The sequence below is a fragment of the Syngnathus leptorhynchus genome, chromosome 5 (assembly GCF_054491065.1).
Source record: "Syngnathus leptorhynchus isolate UIUO chromosome 5, UIUO_Slep, whole genome shotgun sequence".
Classification (NCBI taxonomy): domain Eukaryota; kingdom Metazoa; phylum Chordata; class Actinopteri; order Syngnathiformes; family Syngnathidae; genus Syngnathus; species Syngnathus leptorhynchus.
The window spans coordinates 12,831,034-12,855,953 of NC_141199.1; the positions used below are offsets into that span (position 1 = coordinate 12,831,034).

Consider the following 24,920-nt stretch of genomic DNA (forward strand, 5'->3'; position numbering starts at 1 on the left):
GATATGACACCGCCACATGGTGGGTTGGTGAAATATATAACCATATGTTATTTGAATGCAGAGGATTGGACGACTCTATTTCTGGAGTCTGGGGTTGAGAAGTCATTCAGTTCTGGTGAGCCAGATCAGCGGTTTTCAAACTGGGGTGCTCAAACCCCCGGTGGCTTGTGAGCCATAGCTTGGGGGGGGCGGTAGTTGCAAAAAATTATAGTGTAACTTTTAAGAACAATGTATACCTCGATATGGAGACTGACGCATGAGTAAAACAAACTCTATGAACTACTGTGGAGCGAACAATTGTGTTTTCAGACGCAGCAAATCTTGCGTTCTCCTCAGGGTTCCTTCAAGGGCGCAAATATTCGCCAAACGACCGCCCAAACCTTCGCCTGTACTTTTCTTCTCGCATGGGTATTTTGAACATGATTTGAATTTTTTTTTTGCTAATATTTTCGACCTTGAAGAAACTCTGATGTGAACGCAGCATTCGCTGTTCAGTTGCTTTTCCTCAGTTGCAGCACAAAGAAGGAGAAAGTATACCTTCCACTGAGGGGGTCACAACTCCACGCTTAAAAAGTTTCACAGGAGCAAAATGGCTGACTGATTCACAGCCAGCTGCTTTTGAATTATTAATCTTTCAATTTCCACCACATTAGAGTGCCTCCTCCATTATGGGGGCCCCGCACTGTGTCACTGTGTCTTCCACCATGGCCTCCTGCGTTAAGTCATTGCTCTCCACCTTCATTATGAGACGTGAGCGAGATTTAGGCCGCAGTAGGGGGCGTTGTATCATATTTTTGTTCAAAACGGCAAGAAGCGTTGCCATTTCCAAGGGGGTAGTTGATAAATGAGCACATAACTCATGTTTTGCTTGTACAAAAGCTACTTTAGCGTTACAATTAGATAGATCAAGTTTGTATGTACGGACACTAGTTGTTACACTAACCGGCCACAACTTTTGGCATACTTGCACATTGCAAAAAAAAAAAAAAAAAAGATAATGAAAGGTGTCAAATAAAGAAGAAGGGGGTAAAGCACTCAAAATGTTGTGCACATCATATTATTTCAGTCGTTATTTTGACTCCCCCTCTCAAAAAGAGCATTACCCTCCTAATTGACTTACAAATTAGACACCACATTAACAGCGGAACAAGTTTTGAAATTATTTCTCTTGTTCAAATTTTTTTACAGTACAAAAACCTGGTATTTGAAGAGGGGGTGTGTAGACTTTTTATAACAGTTTACTAGTGCTGTAGTTTCGCATCACTCTACCACCATAAACATAATCCTATCTCAAATACAGTGCGTTGTAATTGCACACGACATTTCATGGTTCAGTTGTAGCTAATGACGTGTCTAGTGAATTATATGAAGCACTTTTGTAAGCACTTCAATTGAACACTTAGTTTTATTTTTATGAAATAATTGGTAATTAAGACAATGAAGGCTGTTTGTTGTTATTGACACTGTCAAGGAATTTTAACTTGTGAAAACAAGAACTATTTTGGGCTCAGTCAGGCTAAGTTTGATTTGGAAGATGAATCATGGTTTTTGATTTAGTTTGATACTCATGTGAATGGACTGACGGCGTCAAATATATTATTATTATAACTAAGACGTGTTTTTGAAACTTGCTGGTTTTTGACAACACTGAAGTCTATTGTAGTAATTTTGGCCTTTTTTTTTTTTTTACTGTGCAACAAAATAAATAGTCTAAAAAAAGAGTTCTGTCAGCCAGCCCACAAAACAACCTGCAGTGTGAACATTCAGTTGGAGTCTGGCATGCAGATTGATGTTTTATTGATTATCCAGAGATGAAATATTGAGCTAAGTGGCATCGGTGTACCTTCAACATCAGACTCGACCCTTATCCACTTGCTCAACTTCCACAAAGTGATGCACACTTCGTGGAAAGCTGAACTTTACAAGTGAAAATGTGAATCATTTAACAGTTTGTTAATGTGCTGTCATTGTTCACTGCATTGGAAGCACTTATTTATAAGGCATCCGGGCAAGAGATTTTAAATGTTTAACATAAACGTGTTAAGTTTGAAAAATGCAACATTCATGCACAGTGCTTATATTTCCCAGTGCATTATCATCAAATAGATGCAGTGCATTTTAATGCATGTCTTTACTCGCCAATCAAAAGGGTGTATGTTCAAGTTTAAGGGTTCTTCTGAAAACGAGGTTTGTTGTATAAAATGAAACCACAGCATTAGGTCCATCACAATAGTCTGAGAACTCAAGGATGATCAGTGTGTCTCATGCTCACCGCATGTAAAGGGAATGACAAGACTGCCCACAACAGACTTTTTTTTTTTTTTAAATGTGCCATGCTACGTCCACTTGCATTGGTTTTCAAAAATACCAAACTAGGTTATTATATCCAATCCGATCTTTGTAATCTCTCATATTGTTACATGGTATTGGTGGAATGCCTAAAATATGATGTGCTGAATTAAACAGCCTTATATGTAACTATTTTATTCAACGCTTGATGATTATATCTCAATTTCATCATGCAGTCTAACAATGTTTATTATCTGATTGCAATTTTAGTCACATATCAATGGAATCACACTGGAAGCTGTTTGATATCTTTTTCGAAATGCCCCTAAATATGCTCTTTTGTTGCTATTCTAATGTGCAGCTTTATATAATGTTGTGGCCAGTGAGCGCATGAGCTTCTATGAATAAAACGGTGACCTCATTTCCCAGGCAGAGGTCACACATGTTGAAACTTTCATGAGATTGACTCTTGCACGTGGTGCATGCATATGTTTCATTCGAATGACGTGTTGGCTGCCTCCTCTCTTAGATTCAGGCTGCAATTCAGTCAAGCATACGCGAGTATGTCGTCATGTACGTTGACGACAGCGTGCGCCCTCCTGGGGAATAAATCTGCTGCACACAAAGAGGCCAAGCTTTCTATTCGCGCCCTTTCAATATTCCCACATTGTTGTGCTCCTGTAGGCAGTCTCACTTCTCTATGCCCCTATTTCGCCATCCTTCACTGCTACTTCCTCATCTCCGCTTCTCTATAGTGACACTTCTCAAGCGCTTGTAGAGTCCAATACCACAGCCAAAACGACAGCAGGCACACTCCCTCCATCCCATCCTTCCTTCGCACCCCATCATCTTTCCGTATAGCTTACACTCGGTCGGTGCCGTAGCTCCTGTAGTCCACTGCGGCGGAGACGGCCACTATGACAGCAGGCACGCCGTACCCTGCCAGGTAGAAGTACTTAGTCCGGGAGTGTTCGCTCTCAAACACCTCCACCAGCATGATGTATAGCTGAACCCCTTCCAGGAACATCCATGTGAAGGCTGCCAAGAAGAAGAAATGGAGCAGGGCCGCAAAAACTGCACAGGCAATCTGTTGAGGAAAAAAAGAAATACAAAAATAAATACGGTCAAAACATTGATGTGATATTCAAAATGATGGTTGGACAGTCTTTTAGAAAGAAGGCAAGATAAATTTGGTGACAAAGAATTCTCAAGTCTTTGTTTGTTCAAATAAGGGAAGAATTGTGAAGGTTTGGAAATTGGGTTGCCAATCGTGGAATCGACAGGGGAGTTGAAGGGAGGTGAAATAGAAAATCACAATCATCACATTTCATAATGACAATTACAGACAACGGAATCGCTTCAAGACAGCACTTCTCGCCGAGCCGTTGATCAACATCAACAAGTCCCAAAGAAGACCCGTGAAAAAAATATAAGTGACAAGCTGGCGCTACAGCCGCTGATTTACACTTGATGACAAGGCAAGCGCACCGCTCAAAAAAGGGAAGAGAGGCAAGATGATTATTGTTGAGTGAAATGGTTTGGAGAGTTCAGAAGTAAAAAGGAAAAGACAGGCAGGAACAAATTTAGCTAATACATACCTAATAGTATGAAAATGGAAACATTTATGTATGGATTTCATTATGGAAATAAATGATTCACATTCAAATACTACATCGCATTACATTATCAGCCTTTTTCTACACATCTTAGTTTGATAGAGCTTGAAATAACCACGGACTGATAATAATGGACGCGTGCCCAGGCCGCTGACGAATGACGACCGGCAAAATTAAGTAAATTATCCTCCTTTGGAAATTATTACAAAATATTACAGCAAATATTCCATCAACATTCTCCTGTATCTGAAGTATATATATAAAAAATAAACCTACCAATAATGATACTACCTTGCCACAGAAAATGATGAATGCATTTACAAAACATTGCAGTCGCCAACACATTCTGACAGATGATGAAGAGGTAAAATGAATTGGAGAGGCAGATGATGAGACATTAAAAAAGCCCTGCGAGAGACACTATCTGGCAGATATATGCAGGTTATATATTTATATATGTATAAAAGGAAAAACAGAGCAGCAAAAAAGACGAGCGCTTGGAAAATAAAAAAAAAGAAGCACCGAGCCTAAAACAGCATTAACAATTGAGGCAATAGGGCAGGAAGAAAAGAGTGCTGCTTAAGAAAAGAAGCAGAGGGAAGAATGATCTGTGCGATTTGGCCCATCATTTTCATGGCGATCTAAAGACTCGTTGAATGAAAACGCTCAAAGTGTGACTTTTTATAATGAAAGCGCTTGCAGAGGGAGACAATTACCTCATGTCTGTCAGACAATGAGTTTAGGGAGCCAGGGAGTCGCTCATTAACATTTCTAACGATGGCACGTTTTTGCCTTTACACACACACACACACACACACACACACACACAAAGGCACACGCGCAGGTTTAAAAAAAAAAAAGGATGTGCTGCTTATGCGGAGTCATTTGGTTTTCCTGATGGATTTACTGGCTTACCCAGCTACAAGCTAAATGACGCCGAAGATGTTAATGGAGGTCACGTATAGCCACCGGTAATTAACAAGAGAGTGGTCTGCACACGAACGGCAGCTAGCAAACCTAAAAAGACACATGATCTCCTTTCACACAAGCACGGAGATGCACACAACTCAAAATGTCTAAACATATTATTCTCCTCTCTGCAATTAACAATTAGAAGCTGCTGCCAGATGTCACACAAGTCTGTCAATAAATGTTTCTAAACTATAGACAGAGCTGGAGCAAAAAGTGACCTTGCTTGGCGGAATTAGTCACACTCTACATAAAGCATTTGCGGAATAATACTAGTAGTCTTAGTCATCGATGGCGAGAAAATTATTTCTCACTAATTTGAAGACGCATTAGACGAGTCCTCTTATAAGACTTCTAATACATTTAGGGCTCTATTTTCAGGACCAGCGTGAATCCTGCCCGGCGCAAGGCAGTAATCTGCGTGGGGGCTGGTTAGACCTGATTTTAGTCATTCTGAAGCAGATCGGTGGACTGTGAGAGGGAGAGCTGCGCCGGCATGGGAGTGATCACAAAACTCTATGATTGATGTGTGAATAGGCACCATTTAGTATGTTATACAAGATAGCATTGTTATCTTGATACGTTTGATGGTTTTGATGTTTGTTGGGAAAATTTGACTTCATTTTGGCATTGTTATTTTTTGGTTTAGTGTTAGCTGCTACGTGAATCATAGCAAATGAAGAACAGAAGTAATTTACTTTTGCTTTTTTACCTATATCTGCACAGAGTAATATATGGATCCTAATGCAAAATTGGTAAATATTAGCGGAATTCAAGTAGATTCATTTCATGGGTATGCAAAACGTTATATTTTTCTCTTTTCAGCAGTAAGAAACAAAAGTTATGTAATCAGAGTTTGAGAATAACCACTAAATTGACTGTGTTTGACGTGCCAAATTAACCTACAATCTAAGTGCCAGCGTCTAAATCATAATGAATAATTGTTTTCAACCAGAAATTATTGGAATCATGTCAGCCTGGTCAATTGAGACTCACGAAGGTTCTGGCCAACCTTGGTTGTCGCTAATCAACTGTAAGCCCTGCATCAGTGAGCGTGACGAATCCGAGCATGAAAAGATTCCACTTCACATTGACCCAGAATAAAACTGCTCAATATTATCTTGTATTATTGGATATGAAGCCACATTCTCAGTTTTGATATGAATTTCAAAAGACAGGAGAGCTGCTGCGTAGGCATCATTTACATATTACATCAATGTATTCCTATAACATCCCGAACGTAATTTACACAATGAAACAGCAATGGGAAAAATGTGTTTGTATGGAGCAGCTTGTAAAATGTAGGTTGACCTGAAATTCATGTATTGAGATTCTTGGCAGAACCAAATGGATTTTGGGATTAAAAACAAAAAACAAAAAAAAAGCATAAAATATATTCATACTAACCGGAGGGTGAATGACTCATGGAGGAAAGTGAAGCAGGACTGAAGTAGCACATTATTAGAGGCAAAGTCAATACATAATCATGTGCACAAACTGCAATATGTAGTGTACACAATATGGCGGGGACAAAGAGCCTGAGGACTGTTTTTTCCCCAAAATACAATGGTCCTAAGACAAAAATTCAAATGACTTTGATAGAAAAGGGATTATTCATCCGTGTTATATGGGAAAGAAGTCCTTCAGTTAGTTACTTCTCTTAATATTGTGTTTTTTCAGTCTGCGCAGTTAAAATAAAAATGTTATACAATGCTGATTTTGCCTACAAAGGATTTATTAGGAGATTGATTTCAGTGACAGATTTTGGGGGGAAACAACAAAAAAAAGACTGGCTTGGTTAGGGATGGAGTGAAATCTGATTCCTCTTGTACCACACACCTTACAACCTTACAACTCATTGTAACTCATTTGAAATATTTGTGGAAATACAAGGTGATGGTTTGACGTTTGACGAAATGTCAATTGGACACTAGCTGTCGAAATGGTCAAGGCACAGACCCCGTTACCCCGTGCCTTTTTGTTTTAGCATTTCTCCTTTCATGCCTGCATGTGTGTCTTTGTGATATGCAACACAAACATAGAGCAGATGGTGAGGTCAATTTACCCTTATTATCTAACATAAAAGTGGTTTGAGTAAAAAAAAAAGACATCTTAAATTCAAGTGTCTTTTAAATGACATAACCTCATCACGTTTATAGACAGTGATCATGTCTGTATCCAAACCTGCCCGATTACCATAAACTGCTACAAATACCCATTGGTTAAGCGCTAAATCACCCGGGCCAACCCCTGATTGATGAACTAATTAAGAGGTTAAGTATTTTGTCCATGTAGTGCATACAACAGCAGTACTTTCAGCAGCGCCAGCAATGGTCTTCTCTGTAAAATATGATTGCCCGGTGCTACCATATTGCATGTCTGTCCTTACCGGCTGGTCTGCTCTGTTGATTCCGACCAAGAAGAGCGACTCAGCAATGAAGAGGCTGATGCAGAGATTCTTATGGATAGTGTTGCGGTCGCTTTGCAGTCCGCGGAAAAAGCAGAAGGTAAAGATGCAGATGAGCAGGCAGACCAGGGACAGCAGGATGCCCACCCAGGTGATTACGTCCAGGAGGAGGTCATGGATGCTGTCTGCTTTCTGTGAACAATGCAGAAGCAAAAAAAATCGGTTTAGTTCTACAGAATATGAAAGTAACGAGAATTGACAACCCGGCCGTGTGTCATTGATCGTTCCGAGTCAGGGCGTTACACAGTGTTGCACAGGTGTTCCGGCTCTATCTATCAGTGTCCTGCAAGCTGGCAGGCTGATCTGCGTTGAACACAGCAACGGCGTGATCGATACGCTGCTCAAAGCCTCACGCTGCATTCGCATACGGCCGCCAAGAAAGCGAGCCCTGACAGTGACCTCTCTTTGAAATAACATTCGCCCTCTGACTGAGCGGGTGTGCGCCCATATGCACAACAGCTGACTTTTAATAGAAGAAAAGACAATGAGAAAAGAACGCAAAGATGAATGCAAAGGGTTATGCATTGATTTATGACGACCCTTTTATTGTTGTGGATTGACATTAAAAGTGTTTTAAGAACCAATCAAATTCGTCTTCACAGGGAGAGACCACTTGCCTATGATGTTATTTTTCCATACTGGTTGGTCAGAGCAAGCAAAGTTCGACAAGACAACCACATTACATTTAAATTCTGCATTTTTTTTCTCGAGTACGGGGTATTTTATAAGTTATTTGTTTTGGTCGTGTTGTTAGATGAGTATTGATTTTCAACTGCGCCAGAATATGTACTTGGCACGTAGTTGTGTTCTGTTATATTGCATTTTTGTCTACTATTGATGGTTTTTATAATTCGACATGATGGCGGGGCAATGGAGAGGTGGATTGAGTCAGGTTCGGTTCTCACCGAAAGCTGAAATAACGTCACTTTCGACAGAATTGTATCTTGATTGCGTAAAATAAGAAAAAACATATTTACTGAACTCCCTGGTTTTTCATAACTTAAAGAGTAACATCTGATGTTACGATCAGGATTTCTTAATAGAGTTTGTCAAATCACTTGTAAAACTTTCCAAAGTATGATAACTAAGTAGTGGAGTCGAGAGAATTCGGAATCCATTTGCCAGATGTTGTGGTCCCATTCTCTTCCTGTCCTCCACCCCCTCCCTCCTTTTTAAGATGTGTAACTGCAGCTTTGCCTGCAAATCAAGCTGTGTCATGATTCGTTCCAGAACCACGCTGGCCGGGCCCGACCTAAATCACAGCCTACCTTGACCTCAACGTGGGCCATGAGCACAGCGAAGCTGGTGAGGTGAGTGCAGGAGCAGCTGGTGTGGGTGCGATTGGTGGCCAGCAAACGACAGTCCTGCGTGGACCAAAATCCCGTCATGGTACGCTTGGAGTAGCTCCAGAAAGAACAGTTTGGATTGAAGTTCTCTTCCGAATGCTGGAATAAGAGAAACAGAGAGGAATAGATTTAAAGATGGAATAAAATGCAGGAGGGAGGGATGGAGAAAATGGATTGATTGTCAGAAAACATTTCGAGGGCTCGGTACAACAAACAGGATGATTAGTGGCAGTCAAAGAGACATGCGTACAACCAACAGAAGGGACAGAATACGCGGCAACAAATGTCATGTCAAAAGGTGACATTGGAAAGGCTTTGCTCGTTGTGTGTGAAATTGTGACTGAAGGAGCTGCTGGTGGTGTGAAAACTGGGTGTTACTTTCCAAATGAGCACCTAAAACACAGAGCACACTTTTACTGCCAACAAATTGGATTGGTAGTACAGAAAGAAATGATCAATGGTTTTTATATATACATTTTAAATATATTTAAATAAATAAATAGATAAATCTCTCTCTCTCTCTATAGTACACATAATGGGTATCTCTAAATAATAAGGTCAGACATTATAAAACTTAGCAAATTGTTTAAAAAGTTCTCGACTACCCGATATATGTGGATCACACTATTTATTATTTAGCCCAATTGGTTCTAAGGGACTACAATGATTTTTTAAGGCCTATTAGGGTATATAAAAGTGACACATCATAAAGGGAATGACGATTTAAGGTACTAATGCGTTTCAGAGAGTTTTTAATCACAAATTAGGCCCCGGCCCCTCGTTATTACAATTTACTTGTTGAGTGTTGTGTTGGGATTTGCTATAAAATAATTCCATCCTTGTACAGGTACTTTTTTATGGACAAAGGTAGTGGGTCATGTAATTCTAAATCAAGGAACCTTTAAGCACTTAGTGGTAGGAAGTGAATTGTCAAAGTTGTATAATTGACTTTTTTAAAAGATGTAAGAAAAAGTCTACACACCAAAAAAACTGGACTTAATGTGACCGATAACCTATTCAACCACAAAAAACATCCTTTCAAGACGTAGAAAAAAAAAAATCAACAAATCAGATTGTGCAAGTGTGCACACCCACCGCCACTCATGAAGACTAGTTGCATAGCCCTACCCTGCATGACAGTTCAGCGGTATTCAGGCGTGTCGCCGGGTGTGCGGTGAGCCGTACTCACCTGTAGATGTTTGACCGTGAAGATGACAGGTTCCGACAGGTAAACCTTGTTGCTCTCCTTGTTGATGGATGCCATGATGACGGGGGAGTTGACAATGACCGAATAGTTGGGGTAGACGGCCTCGCTGCTCAGTCGGACGCTGGCGTTCTCTGTGGAGAGATAGGAGCCCAAGTTCCTGTAGAGGACGAAGACCATCCTAATCTCGCCTGTTGAAAAACAACACAAAGATGCGTTCCATGACTCCGTGCAGAGACTGAAAAAAAATGTATTTCTTACCGTTTCTACCATGCTGTTTGAGAGTGCTTGCTGACAGCTGGATGGAGTTTCCGTGTAGCTCGGATTGAGGGAATGTCAAGTCGGTGAGGCTCCCATCCGTGCTAAGCCTAGCTACTTCCAGCTCTGGAACACACACACACACATGCAATACATCCTCAAGTCAAGTCATTGCCCAACATGTTATTTCAGGTTTGTTATTACCGTGTTTTCTCACGAGGTGCTTCACACACGTCATTCCTCAAGCAATTCTCACCCGTACTATGCAACTACAAATATCCGACACTCATTAAAGTGAAGTAAATACAATTTTACAGACTGAATTGGCAACTATGTCTTCGTGTAGATAATCCTTACATTGTGGGAATCTAATTTGGCCGTCAGAGTTTGTTAGCACATCCTTGATTGGGGCTGTGTCATGTAATAGATAAAGATTCTAATTAACAACTAATTAAACCTTTGGTGTATTACTATCTTGGGTTTCGGAGCAATTTGATGATTTAGACGCTGCTTTCACTGTGAAAACAGCTCGCACATCAAATAAACCACACAAGGACATATTAGATGAAAAGAGGAAGCCTCGTGGGAGGGTTGGGGTGAGAGGCGGGGGTCAAAGTGAGCTTCTGAACGGAGCTGAAAAGAAGTGGCTTTTGTCAGAGGATTGGGATAAAGGGCGGGTAGGAATGGGTGAGATCAGTGAAATACGTGTAAGACGTGTCGAGATAAATGCAAGGTTCCCTTGTTGTCATGCAGACCAAATTTATCATTTGGAGTTTGTAAAAGAAAAGATATGTTTTAATTTTTCAAAATCGTGTCAAAGATCATCTAAATCAGAGGTGTCAAACCTAAGATACGGCCCGCCACATCATTTTATGCTGCCCATGAAGACAAACTATGCATCAAGTTCACGTGTCAATACAAAAATTACAAATATTTTTCACTTTTATCAAATCGAGAAATTGCTAGCATTTTTTTCCATTACCATTCATCTTTTTAAAATATTGTTTTTAGTTTAGTTTATTCATCAGGTTTTTTGTGTAGCCTATACTGTATATAATATACAACGTTGACAGTCATAATGGCCCTCTGAAGGAAACTTTGACTACAATGCGGCCCGCAACAAAATGAGTTTGACATCCCTAAATGTATTTATCTATGTGTAAAAATGAAAATAATTTTTACTACAAATCTCAAAAGAGTTATGTCCTGTATAGAGAGAAAATAATTGAAACCACAAGGCATCCTACTATTGAACTGCTTTGGAAGATACTATATTTGCCCACCATCCAATATCTATCTAACATCACCTCAGGAAGCATGTCAACAAATTCAGGACAACTGTAGCAGGGAGTCCAACATCTTTTGTTGTCTTTCTGTGGGTCTGACATCAAGCCCCAGCCGTAAACACACACGTACATCCATACGCATCTCAGCAGGATATCAAAACAAGCTGCTCATTAAAGCCTCCGTGTCATGACAATCGACTTCATACGAAACACACTTGTTCTTCATTGTTATCACACGTGCGCATGCTGATGCCGCAGTGTTATTCCTTCAAATCACTCTTTTGCCACCGCTAATAATTAATTATTCTGCCAATTACCGAAGCGTATAGTCACACATTCAATAACGTCGCATGCTTCTCGGGCTTCTTCGGGATGAGTCATTCAGATTCCTGTTGCAAGCGCCCATGAAAGACTCAGAGGGGGAGAAAGTCGGAATAGAAAGGGAGAGGAAGTAGAGGAGCATGATGAGAAGTGAGATCAGGCCAGTTATGAATAAAAAGAAGAGATAATCGCAGCGGATCTGCCCACTGGATTAGCTGGGAGGGAAGATTAATGGCACAAAAAAAGAGAAATGAGCACACAACAAGATTATTTCCTCTTTTTAGTTCTTTGCAGATGAGCTAGCCTACATTTTGGCAGATGCTTAGTAGGGTGGAAGGAAAAGAAAATGACAGTTTGTGGCAATGAAACCTATTTCAACTTAAGTGGGTAAAGTGTAACGTTAGAGCCACATTAGGTGAATAGCTGTGATTTCACTGCCTAGTGAGGTGAAAGAAAAACTCTGTGAGCATCATGTGACATTGCACCCGCAGCCTCGAGCACACTCTCGTACACTCTTCATCGCTCGTCATCTTTGGCTTCATTTCCCTTCCTGCTCCTCCTTTTCACCTCTGATGGCATAACATACAAGCCGAGCGCGTCTTTGCACTGGAGGGGGGGCTCGGTTGATGTGTTGTGCGAGAAACGTAAGATCAAACCGCACCAGGGTAGAGAGGAGGAGGAGGAGAGGGCTGAAGGAGGGAGAAACAAGAATGACACTCCATGTTGTGGGGGTAGATGTAATGAAGGCGAACATACAAGCTACAAATCACCGTGTCTTGTTCCTGTGAAGCCATCGCTGATTAGGAAAGGAAAGGCAAGTCACTTAAAGTTAGATGGTTAAAAATACTAAATGAAAACTGCAATGCGATGGGCTGCCTCAACTACCTGTATTGGATATTCATTCAAACTAATAAAGATACTTCCATCTGTGTACGATAATTGGTTTTGAAAGGTTGAGAAAGACTTTTAGAAAATTGGGCCCATAAAATAATCTTCGGTCTGAAGTCTGGTCACCAATCACTGTGTGCGTATATATTTACACATTTTGATTAGTAATGCCGAAAAAAATAAAACAGTACTGGAGAAGATAATTATGTAGAAGTGTAAAAATTAATCAATTACTATTTTAATAATAGTATAACTATTTAGAGACATTGTTGAAAAAATGTCCAAAATTGTTCAAAGAGATGCTAGTGATATTATTGAACATTAAGAAATGGTTGTTATCTAATCATCTTCACATGGAAAAATAAGCAGGTTCAACGTATTCTTAGCTAATTACGATATTTAGGCCCTTAATTACTGTTTTCCTATTAGATGATGAAAAATGCTCTGATGTAGTAGTGAACTGAATATGATGTATTCACCAATCTGATATTCAGGAATTTATTTTGCAAAATGTGGTTTTCACTAAACAACACAACAATGCCGTAGATGTTCTGAAACAATCGCTTGAAAATTGGGCCCAGAACTGACAACCAACATATTCCCATAAGAGGCCTCAGCTACCACAAGCAACTTCTGTACCCCTTAAAATAAATAGGATTCCACCTTAAAATTAGAACAATATAAGAAATGCTGACAAGACATATTCTGAAGGCAGTGGTAGAGCCGAGACCAAACCCTATATAGTCTCTTGACGAGGACTACAATTAAAGGCAGGTTCTCAGCCTGAACGCTTTGAGACTTTTCACTCGGCCATATTTCAGAGTTTTTCCTCTGCAGCCGACTGATCAGAATGATGAGATCAGTGAGACGCAATGAGGAGAAATGATGGAGGAGCGAAAGGCCCAAGAGAGATGGTGGTATGCAGCACACTATAATCACTAGCTTTGTTTTTCTTCGCCTAGAAATATGTGCATGTGTGCGTGTCGTGTAAGGAAGAAAAAAAATAAAAAAAACAGGTGTCTTTGACAAATTTATTCCCGGCTTTGGAAGCCTCAAGGTCATATTTTTTCTCTGTGTTGTGTTCACTCAGCAGAGGTCTCAGTGGAGTCAAAGCTTCTCATTGAAGCTCTTCATCCTGCCGAGGTCTTTGACTGCTCAGTGTAACACATGCGCGAGTGCATCGTGCAAATTCAACAAGCCGTTACCCCTTTTGCACGTGCCGCCACTGAATTATTTTAGGCAAAAGTGATAATTACTGTGAAAAGCAATTAAAGATAGTTATTAAAGATTTTGTTTGATTCTGCCGCTCAGGGCATAGATATCAAAGCGACAAATATTGTTAAACAACTTTCAATCTATTCAATTTGCGCTGTAATAATGTTGACACGTTCCAACGACTAAAACTAACAGTGTTAAACACCTCACATTTGCCACAGTTGTCTTTCTTATTAAATACAGGGCAGCTCAATGATACAGTGGAATACAAATACTACTTGTCACATGATGCTACTTGTCCGCTAAATCACATTTTGGAGAGAAATGTATTTAGAGTTTATCCTTGAGCTATTCCATTTCTTTTATCATGCTAACAGGTAGAGCTGGCCAATGCAACTATCCCATAATACATTTTGTACTGCTTTGGTTTGTAAAATTCCAGTTAAAAATAAAGCAGTTATTAATATAAGAGTTGCCCACTGTATTAGAAGTAATCAATAAAGGATGGACGGTTGAAAGAGTTGGTGTGAGTTTGTTTGTGTTTTGTGATTTGTTGTGTTGGTGTACTGGAGATTGATGCATCGGTGGATTGGCAATTAAGTGGTGAATAAATGGTGGCTGTGAGGAGGGTGAATGGATTGATGTAGCTCTCCACAACAACACTGAAACAGATCTATTGGTGGATGGTTGATGAATGGATTGCTAAAAAAATTGGAAGCATTTTGAGTTGAACAATCAACATTCACAAATTGTTATCTAAAACATCTTGGAGGACAAAAAAAATTGAAATCCAATTAATCCATTTTTATGCTGCAGCATAAATTTAATACTGAAAGCTTTTGTCCACTGTTAAATGACATTTTTGGCAGTCTGGATTTGGGAGCTTTTGTAAATGGGGGGCGGGGAATGCACTTACGGATGTTGTCAGTGGTCTCTTGCACAGTGTCTGTCTTGAGGAGGTTGTCAGCCAACATAAAAGCGCCGGTCTCCACCGTGTCGAGGAGCAGCGTGGCCGAGTGTAGCTGCTCGCCGGTGGACAGCTCTCTCCATGCTGTCTGAGCCCGCGGTTGCAGCAAATTATTCACCGTCTCCACCATGGCCTGAGGGGCGGCACAAGCATTGAAGGAAACACTTAATAAATGATTCCAACGTGACCAGTTAATGCCAATCCATTAAGAGCCCATGTAACATTCGTGTTCCGTGACAAGAGCAGTCAATAACACAAGACAATGGGGAAAGTAGCGGCCTCTCATTTATCATGTTGATAAATTATGTCGAGAAAAAATGTAAGCGATGCAAATGCGGCATTCCCATGCAGACGTTGCAAAAGAAATAGAACATTAAAAAGCACATTTGAAAAGGGGTCAGCCAATCATTTGCGAGGTTTATAAACCTGTTTCCCCCTCAGGTACCCCCCCCCCCCCCCCAAAAAAAAAAAAAAAAGACCAAAACATATGACGACAAAGCTTTTCTCTTATGATTCAAGAGAACGGACACTCCAGCAGACAATAACAACAATAAAGCTGACTACATTTTTATATCTCAAGCAATTGGTTTGCCTTCATCCGGCTATTTTGCCCTTTAGGCTACCACCAGATTTTTTCCATTTGATCAGATCAAATATTTTTTCTGCACAATGGAACCAAACCAGACTCGGTTTAAGTTCGTACCAAGACTGTCAAAGTTGATCTATTTAGGAAACTCAACTAAGCACCAATTCAAAAACCTTCCCGTTTTTCATTTTGAAAACAAACCTCATCTTATCGTGGCATCATGCAGGAGAATTTTTGCACACTTCCAAACAAACACAGCTATTTTTGAGTTGGTGCAACACTGGACTGTTTAGAGAAGAAATGATATATGCGATTGTCTACCGGGTCACATTCAGCCACGCGTAGCTGCTCGGAGTTCATAAATACGAGCCGAGTAAACGGAAGAGAGTGGAAGAAATATTCTTTCTGAAACAATACGTATTTTGTCTCCTGCCCACATTCCTTCATACTCTTAAGAATTCACCTCCTCATTTTCACACACATTTTTAAAAGACCCTGGGAGAGATAGAGAAACTGAAAAAAATGAAGCATGGTGGGGAAGCGGTGGAGGGGGAAGAGACACAAAAGGGAGTCATGGGAGAGCGATAAAACAGTCCAGTGCTTCCGCGGTGACAGGCGTCCTCTGGGAGAAGTAGAAGAGCCAATACAGGTGCTATCATAGACATACATCGCACCCTCCCATCTGCCTCTCAATTTTTCCTCCATTTCTCACTCTCGACTTGTAAAGCAACCTCTCCGCAAACGTCCTGCCATGCCTCACTCGCGTCTCGCTCTTTTGAGGCCTCTCGAGGAGGAAGTCGGAGGAAAACAGGTGGCATGAAGGGTCTCGGGTGAGGAATTTTGTGGTTGAGTGAAATATGTCAGTTCATTGGCGATCTGAAGAGGACGGCAATGGAGACAAAAATAAACGGTGCTTAGTTGAGACGAGACTTTGAATTTGGATTCATATGTTTTCTTTCATTTGCACCAACATTATGCAGGTACTTGCATTTTGTTAAAAGAAAAAATTATGCTCGGTGGAGAAAAAAATGATGACAACCCCTGCACGTTGATGTGCCTCAAGAACGAAAACAAGATGACCGCTGAATACGATCCATACTCCTTTCTGTTTATTCATGACGGCAAATAATCCTCTGTATAATCACAAATGAAATGAATCCGGCTTGCTAAAATTATAGAGCGATGCCCTGCTCCGGCTAGTGGCTAATTAGTTGTGATGCATGTTGCATGAGTTGCAGCATGGCTGCTTTGAAACCAAACTAATTAAACCAGTGATTCGCCAAACAAGTAAAAGTTGGACATAATATGAAGCGCACAAATATGTGCACAGCCAAAAACATTTTTTTTTTCCTGTTTGGTCAACATCAATTGTCAAAATAGCCCCTGGTAGGCTGATTTACACATAATGAATCATCTAAAAAAATAATGAAAATGTATTTTGTCATATTAGTGCTTGCCCTAAATAAATACAAAAATAAATGAATAAATATGTACCCTAAACATGGTAGATATACCATGAGTTGATAATTGTTCCTCTACTCCAGGTTATTGACTGACCTTCAAAATGAATTCCCAAGGTCAGAAATCAATCTGCAGCAGACCATGCTGACTCATACCTTATTTCAAAGCCTTCGATTCAACCTTTCCACAGCCCAAATAATTTCTTTCAATACATCACATATATGTGTGACATATATGACAACACAAGGACAAAATCAAATACAAAACAAGACAGATGAATACATTTTAAAGAGTTCTGTGGAAAAGTACGTGAACAGCGTTACTTTTTTTTAACCTATTAAATCAATGTTTCATTTTTTTTTAAACATAGCATCTTGGACTGTGTGACAATAGTCAAAATATAGTTATTATATTAATGCAACTTGACTATTATTAAAATGAGTCTATTAAAAGAAAATATTCCATATTTAAAAAGAAGCTGGCGTCTTTTGACAATTCATTAGTTGCAGCTCTAAAATCTAGCACATTTATTTATTGATCCAAATTATTGTAAGCTCCTTACTTGAAGTCAGCATAATTTCTCACAAAATTCTCAATACACTCTTGGATTTATACTAGTAGTAAGATTTTTCATCCACCAGAGAGAATTTTCTTTTCTACATACAATTTTACAAAGAACACATTTGCATTGTGTGTATCGTAATATGTGTAAAGTCATATGATAATGTCAGAATAATAGTCCTTTCATCCACTTGGGTGATTCGGACACAATGGGATTGTGTACAATTGAATTTTCTAGTTGAGAAATGATACACAGAATACATTTAATAATAACTTAAAGCATTTTTGTGCTTTTCTTTTCTACATTGGAGAATTACATCAGATAGAAAAGAAAAATAACAAGATCTGAACAACACTGTGTGGGTGCCTTTTTTTGGGGGGGGTTTAATATGCAAGTTTACAAATGTATGAGATGTGTGCGTGAGTGTGTGCGGGAAGCATTGCAGTGCATCATTCTGCTCCACTTGCTGGGACTATTCTCAGTGCAGGCTCTGTTTTCCATTCCCTCATGCTGTACTTTGATGTGTTTCAGATAACCACCAACTGCCACCCACCCTCCCATCTAACTCTCATTAAACTTCTCATAGCTTTTTATTGAACTTTTGATTATCTTGCATTTTCTATGCCGTATAATTCTTTTTCATTGAAATGTAATTCTCGGTTGCCGAGATTACATCTGCAGAGGAGAGGGACTGGTATCTGAGGGGGAAAAAAAAGGTATGAGATTTTCTTGAGGTCCAGACATCGACACATCATAAAAATCGTGTGTGTGCGTGTGTGTGCGTGTGTGTGTGTGTGTGTGTGTCCTAAAGCAATGTTGCTTTTGGTGACATCTACGTGTACGTGAGACTAACGACTCGAGGGTTAAAATTATGGCCTTTTTTTTCTGGGGGCTACTCACTCTGCAGAAATAGATAACACACACACACACACACACACCAGTAAATGGGGCAGAAATGAAATCCTTTGAAGCGTCGGGGTAATCCAGCGTAAACAAGAGCGGCAAGACAGACGAGAGTCGGCCTGTTCTACTTCCCGCTAAACGCGCACACGCATGAGCACCAGTGCGTTGACGGGTCAGTGTGTACGCTCGCGCACGGCAAGGCCCACTTTTAAACTGACAGCATTCGGATGTAAAAGTTGAAAAAAAAATCAATCTTTTCTTTCTCGCTTGACTGCACTTGAAGAAAGTGCATGTTTTGGTGAATGTTTTCATCGTAGAAGCCGTCTTTTCTGTCATTTGTTGTTGGACTTATCTTCTGTCCTTCCTGACAGAACGAGTTTAGAGCTAAATCGGGCTTTACATTCAAAGCATGACCCGCCATCCATAAATAGAGGGCACCTTAGGCGTTGTCATTGAGCATTGCTATCTTCTCACTGCACGTTTTCTGATCGCATTTATTTGCGTTTTGATTAGTGCATTCATTGATCCTTAGGAATTCTGACAATCGTATTGAAGTGATTGTTAATGAATCGTGTTTTGGCTGCAACCAGTAGAGGTGAGCCTCAACTAATTTAAATCCATGACATCATATGCTTTTTGTATTGGCTGCTGCTTCTTAACTCTCACACACTTGCATCAAGTATTTGTGTTCCTTCGAAAAAATAATCAACAATCGATCCAATGATGGCTATTTCTTTTTATGGGCTTTCAAAGAAAAGTAGTCAAATGCTGGTTGTCTTTCTGTTTAATTTCTACCACCAATGCTCTCCATCACTCATTCCCACTCTCAGTGCACCTTGCACACGCTACCTCCCTCCATCAACCAGCCTGCAGCATCAAAGCCTCTTCAAATAACCAACTTCATCATGAATAAATTGCCAATTTAGTATACATGAAACGAGTCCCCAGTCCCCCAAACGGAATGCGCGTGTACATGTGTGTGTGTGCGTCTGTGAGTGCGCGTGTGTGAGAGAGAGAGAGAGAGAGAGAGAGAGAGAGAGAGAGAGAGAGAGAGAGAGAGAGAGAGAGAGAGAGAGAGAGAGAGAGAGAGAGAGAGAGAGAGAGAGAGAGAGAGAGAGAGAGAAAAAGTGGAAAGAGAATTCAATTATTTTTCATCTCTATTAAGAACCCAAACCTCCTGCACGCTCCCCTCACTTGACAATTAGTGCTGCAGATAATTAACGAGGAGAGGGCAGCAACACACCACATCCCTAATCACGCACATTTCTATCTGGCAGAGTAGGGGACTGCTGCTATAATTTTGTTTTGCATTACAGAGGCTAATTATATAATCGATCACTACCAACACCCCCCCCACTCCCTCAAAGCAGAAAGTGTGTGTGATGTCATGTTTCGAACCTGGCCGAAGTTGTCTGAAAGTGCCGATGCATGTATAAGATCGAAGGCAATGCATCAAATAAAAAATGGCACATCGCTGTGATGTCTAAAATTATCAGGCGGTTTATATTTATACTTTGACGACGTGTGTGTGGTGTACGTGTCAGCATGCATACAGTTCCGAGCCATGTTGTATGATGTGACATTGCTGACTGCTGCTGACGTGGAGAGTTTTTGCAAAGGAGGGGAGGTTGGGAAAAAAAAAAAAAAACAGCCTGCATCAGGAGAAAAAGAGCTAGCCCATCAAGGGTGTGTATGAATGCGTGTGTGAGAGCAAAAAAAATGAGATGCTGCAGGCTGTCTCCTGCACACAGATGAGCTACGTAGGTGCTGTGGTGCCTTGGCTTTGTGTTATTACCTCTTCCAAGGGAGTCCAAATTCTACAGTGCAATTCTGGTTTCATTGTTTGTTAAGAGGATTACACAGATGGTACTTCTTGGTGGTTATCGATTGGCCTTTTCAGTGGCACAGTGCCAGTGTAGCTTGGCAGCACGCGTTTCGCCCCGCTTCCCGCTGGGGTGGTCCGTGTGGTGCTTTGCAATAATATCGTTTTGCTCAAACCCATCATGCCGAATGTCACAACATCAGGTGCTTCAGTTAGGGAAAACCAGCCTTGTTGAACGCCTCGGCCACACATAATTAGGGGGATATCACAATCATAATCCATCCATCCATCCATCCATCCATCCATCCATCCATCCATCCATCCATCCATCCATCCAAAAACAGAGCCACAGCAGCTGGCAGACTGAACATGCCATTGTATAACCAGTATGAAAAAAATGATATTTCATAAACTGAAAAGTACGCCACTGAACCTAGTCACCAGCAACCCATACGCATTTATATCATCACAAATGGACATTTAGATCTTTGCATTTGAACTGAAAAAGTAAAATATATTTTTTCCCCATCTCTGGTTAAGGTCTGCACATGCCTGAAAGCCTCTCTAGAAAATAGCAAAAGTTTATTAACACAAATAATGCTTAAGTGGCGTTCCATTGTGCATTCGAGGTTGCGACATTAACTTCAATCCACAGAGCGACAAAGACACGGAAGCCATGAACACTCAGCCAACCAGACACATGTTAGTATGATTTTTAAAGGAGCGAGACCATGATCAAGAACCAGTGTGCAACAAACTATCCATCACTCCACTTCACTTTCTCTGATGCGGCAGTGGCGGCAGAGACATTTCAATGAATGGAGATGGATAGTGGGTCATTTTGCTTCCAGGCAGGCCGTTTACAACCCAGCGCACGGTCCTGCAAAATAGATGAGCAACTATTGATATTGATCATGGTCTCTTATCTGTACTGCTGATTGGAAATGATAGAAAAACATGGAAATGAAAACAAAAGAAGCAAACCCTTTGAGGAGATTAAATACTGTCAGCAAACACCTGTGGATTCGGGTGATTGATGCCGATCATTTATGGCCGAGGAGGGAGTTCAATTACCCTCCTCAAAGGATTTCGATTCATATTCTAAAACATCCGCCGCAGAGTACAACTGCAAACCCACATTGCGCATCACAAATGTGTGATATCACACAAAGCCTTGCTTGATCAATTACATGCTGAGCGTGAAAGTAAAAAAAAAACAAAAAAAAAAACACACACACACAAAGCGGGGTGTGGCAAAGCAATCAACGGATACCAGGAAACAGAAATACCTGTGTGAAAAACCTGCAGGACCTCTCTCTCTTCTGAAGCTGTAAATTCAAACAATTCAACTGTTAGCGATGTAACACCTCTCCATCTCACACACCAACGTGCCCTGAGGTGAGCAAAGATGTACACAGACGCAGAGCTTTATCATTAACATAACTCAAATAGACGTCGGGGACTGGAAATAGAATTCTTCTCACTCACATTTGTTTTCAATGCATCTCCCAAAACACCGTCATTTGTATTATTCTTTGTTTGTTTCCTTACTGACACAGTTTGTGACCTCATTTTTAGAGACAACGCTTGTAAAAAATATATTGTCCAATTAAAACTTAAATTATATTTTAGTTTAAGAAGCTTTCACAGCGATGCAGTTTATAAAGATACATCATAAATTGCTGTTGCTCGACGGATTTTGTTCAAGAAACATCAGTTGTTGTATTTAAAGCTATTCTCAACAAAATATTCATGTTTGTCTTGTAAGAACCCGCGACGAGCTAAAATATTTTTTCTACGGTGGTACGCTACACAAATTCCGTCATTTATTTTCTCTATCCACGATTATATTGTATATTGGCTTTTACTGTCATCCACTCAAATCTGAATGGCCATCATTTTAAAACTCACTGATTTAATTATGGATTTGGGTCATTAATGAGATCAGGAGTAGCGCTTTTCCTCTCAGAGTGAGCAATACTTATCTAGAAATCCAAACTCTAACCAGCCATTTGGTCAACGGTGAAGCACATATTAATGGATTCCACTTGTACACAAGCTTTGACAAGTTCATTTCAAATAACCGAGGAGAAAGGGCACAGGTTGTAGTGAGACAGCAAGGCAGATTGGGAAAGGGTAACTAGGTGCAGGCCCAGTGACTCAGAAAGTAAAGTTAAAAAAATAGTGAGTGTATAGGAGTTGGCAGCAGCTGTCAGTCTCACTCCAAAAGTCGGCCTATCACTGTTGACCTCAGCAAAGACAATCAAGGAACAGTCTCCCATTAAATGAGTCAGCCAGTCAATTAGGCAGCCAAGGCAGCCAGTCAGTAAGTCCCCAATGACTTGGCTCTCTTTAATGAATGCCTACATGAACAAACTACAGAGCTAAATTCTTCCTTGTTCACTGCTGATAAATCAGATCTCCTGCATACTGAGGATACACTTTTGATTTATTTACAGAGTCTATTTTTTTTGTGTGAGTGTGTGTGTATGCTATGCTTTTTTGTGAGGCTACTAAAAAATAAGTTCCAAAACTATATTGACATTAAGGACTTAAACGTTTCCCTGGAACTCCTCTTTTGTTGCCCCTGTTAAAGTATCTGTGGAATAAAAAAAAAAATGCAGCATAGTTTTGCTAACTACAACCACCAGTATTAAAATAAAACCATTCTGTCAGAGCATTAATTTGTTAAATTCATGGAAAACACGTATTTCTAGATTCACGACAGTTTTTATTTTACTAGAATTACAATGGGGTGTGACTGTAAGGCATGGGTGTCAAAGCCAAGGCCTGGGGGCCAGATGCGGCCTGCCACATCATTTTATGTGGCCCCCGAAGATAAATTGTACATCAACTTCATCTGTCAATACTAAAGTTACAAATTACCATTGATCTTTTAAACATATTTGAACAGTTTTTACTAGTCTCCGATTTCAAACTTAGTTATTCATCAGTTTGTTGACGGTCATGACGACCCTATGAAGGAAACTGTGACTACGTTGCGGCTCGCGACAAAAATGAGTTTGACAGCCCTGCTGTAAGGCAACCTGTACAACGCAGTACCTTGGTGAGGCTGCGTGCGGCGCTGTCCTTGCCCCCAGGGGTGAGGTTCCTGAGCTGCACGTCGAGCAGTTCCACCAGCTGGGCCATGGCCCGCACCGTGGAAGGCACGTCGCCAGGACGCAGGAGCCCTTTGGTCTGCTCTGCCAGCTCTCTGGCCACGATGGCTGCCGTCTCGCCCGACCGGAGCTGGATGCAAACAGAACAACACCGGGGGGGGTTAGGCAATGATGGATGGAGTTGGGGACGACGTAGTGGGAGTTGGAGCAAGGAGAAAAAGTTGCAGAAAAAGTTGAGAGCAAAGAGGAAGATAGGGGCATACAGGAGAGGGGGAAATGTGCGAGGGCGGGCGTTAGGAGAAAAGGTATAATGAAAAACTTTAAGAATTATTCATAGAATTTGTTCTCCACTCGGTTTGCACTTGGGGCAATGTCATGATAAACAATTACATGCAGTAGAACTTCTACAGTCCAACGCAATACAGTTAGTTTAGATTAGGGAAAATGTATTATAGGACATTCAGTAAATACATAGAAATCTCTGATTTTAGTATATGACTGTCATAAGGATAGTGGTGTCATTTTGACTTCAATATTATGCCTGCATATAGTACTTTTACCAATACCATGGAAAAAAATGAAAACCACCAACTTCAACTTCATTCATATAATTGATGGGATACTAATTATATTTTGATGAAATAAGAAAATAATTGTTGTATATTTTTAAACACTTTAGAACTATTGAAGTAAAAAAAAAAACTTTTTAAACAGCAATGATTTTGTAGATTTCCTGGACTGTATAAAAGTCGTATGATAGGAAAATATTTGTTGTTTATTATTTAAGCCTTCAGGCAGTATAAAATCTCACTGACATTTTTGACATCACAACGATAAGTAGCCGGATGGACAATTCATTGCAAATCACTCCATCATTATTTTTAATATATGTCAGCTTTTATAGATCAATAAAACCCCGTATAGATATTGTGTTTACAGCAATTACCTAACAATATTTACAATCCCCCCATGTACCACTGGATCAGTGCGTCGCCAAAATGCACCCAGCGGGTCTCGCCGCAGGTCAGTGAATGGGGTGAGCGAGGAAGTCAGCTCAAAATGTGTCCTTTCCTGACTGGATGCATCATTGCTGCAACTGTCTAATGTTTGATGTTGATAGTTTACTGACCAAGTCAATGATGGGAGCAGCAGTGTTTGGACTGGGCAAAGTAATAGCTTCCCTTTCCAAACAAGGCTTCCTCATTGCGTTAAGCCTCTAGCATTTTTTTGCCTCACGATATCGGCATCTTAGAAAGCAAACCATCAACACAAACAAAAAAAACACGGAGATATCTGTACTCCCAACAGCTATATACAATCTCTTGTGTTTCAAGCACTAGTTGGTAGCTTGACAAATGGAGATGGATACATGCAGGATAAATCACTCCCTGTGGTTGTTGTATCTCCATGCGTGAGAAATGATGCTCTGGGAGACTATCATACTCACAAGGGCAGGCAGAAACATCCACACTTACTTTCTGCATGATGTGGTTGACCCAAGGAGATGTGCAGTTGCTGAGGTCAGGGCCTTGAGGATCCCAGTAGCCCAAGTGGGCCATGCACATGTATGTGGCCACGCCTGCGAGAGTAGCAGAACTAATAAGGTGAGACAGCCCTGACATTCAACGAAAGACTCCGACA

The 24,920-nt window shown here is 40.5% G+C and overlaps 2 protein-coding genes across 7 annotated transcripts in view; one reads left to right on the plus strand and one right to left on the minus strand.

Moving 5' to 3' along the window:
- LOC147057010 (uncharacterized) overlaps positions 1-9,313 on the plus strand; it is a 29,432-nt gene extending 20,119 nt beyond the window's left edge. For all 3 annotated transcript variants that reach the window (XR_015065978.1, XR_015065977.1, XM_085911129.1), the window contains one exon: positions 8,572-9,313. Coding sequence is in view for 1 of the 3 variants with exons in the window: in XM_085911129.1 (XP_085767255.1) it covers positions 8,572-8,655 (84 nt within the window). In the remaining 2 variants the exon portion in view is untranslated. The remainder of the gene's footprint in view (positions 1-8,571) is intronic.
- adgrl3.1 (adhesion G protein-coupled receptor L3.1) overlaps positions 1-24,920 on the minus strand; it is a 112,191-nt gene that overhangs the window by 13,856 nt on the left and 73,415 nt on the right. For all 4 annotated transcript variants that reach the window (XM_085911126.1, XM_085911127.1, XM_085911125.1 and 1 more), the window contains exons 9-17: positions 24,755-24,858; positions 23,224-23,409; positions 21,450-21,488; positions 14,776-14,959; positions 10,153-10,275; positions 9,877-10,082; positions 8,610-8,786; positions 7,264-7,473; positions 3,156-3,376 (exon numbers count right to left, since the gene is read on the minus strand). In XM_085911126.1, the coding sequence (XP_085767252.1) occupies positions 3,156-3,376; positions 7,264-7,473; positions 8,610-8,786; positions 9,877-10,082; positions 10,153-10,275; positions 14,776-14,959; positions 21,450-21,488; positions 23,224-23,409; positions 24,755-24,858 (1,450 nt within the window). The remainder of the gene's footprint in view (positions 1-3,155; positions 3,377-7,263; positions 7,474-8,609; positions 8,787-9,876; positions 10,083-10,152; positions 10,276-14,775; positions 14,960-21,449; positions 21,489-23,223; positions 23,410-24,754; positions 24,859-24,920) is intronic.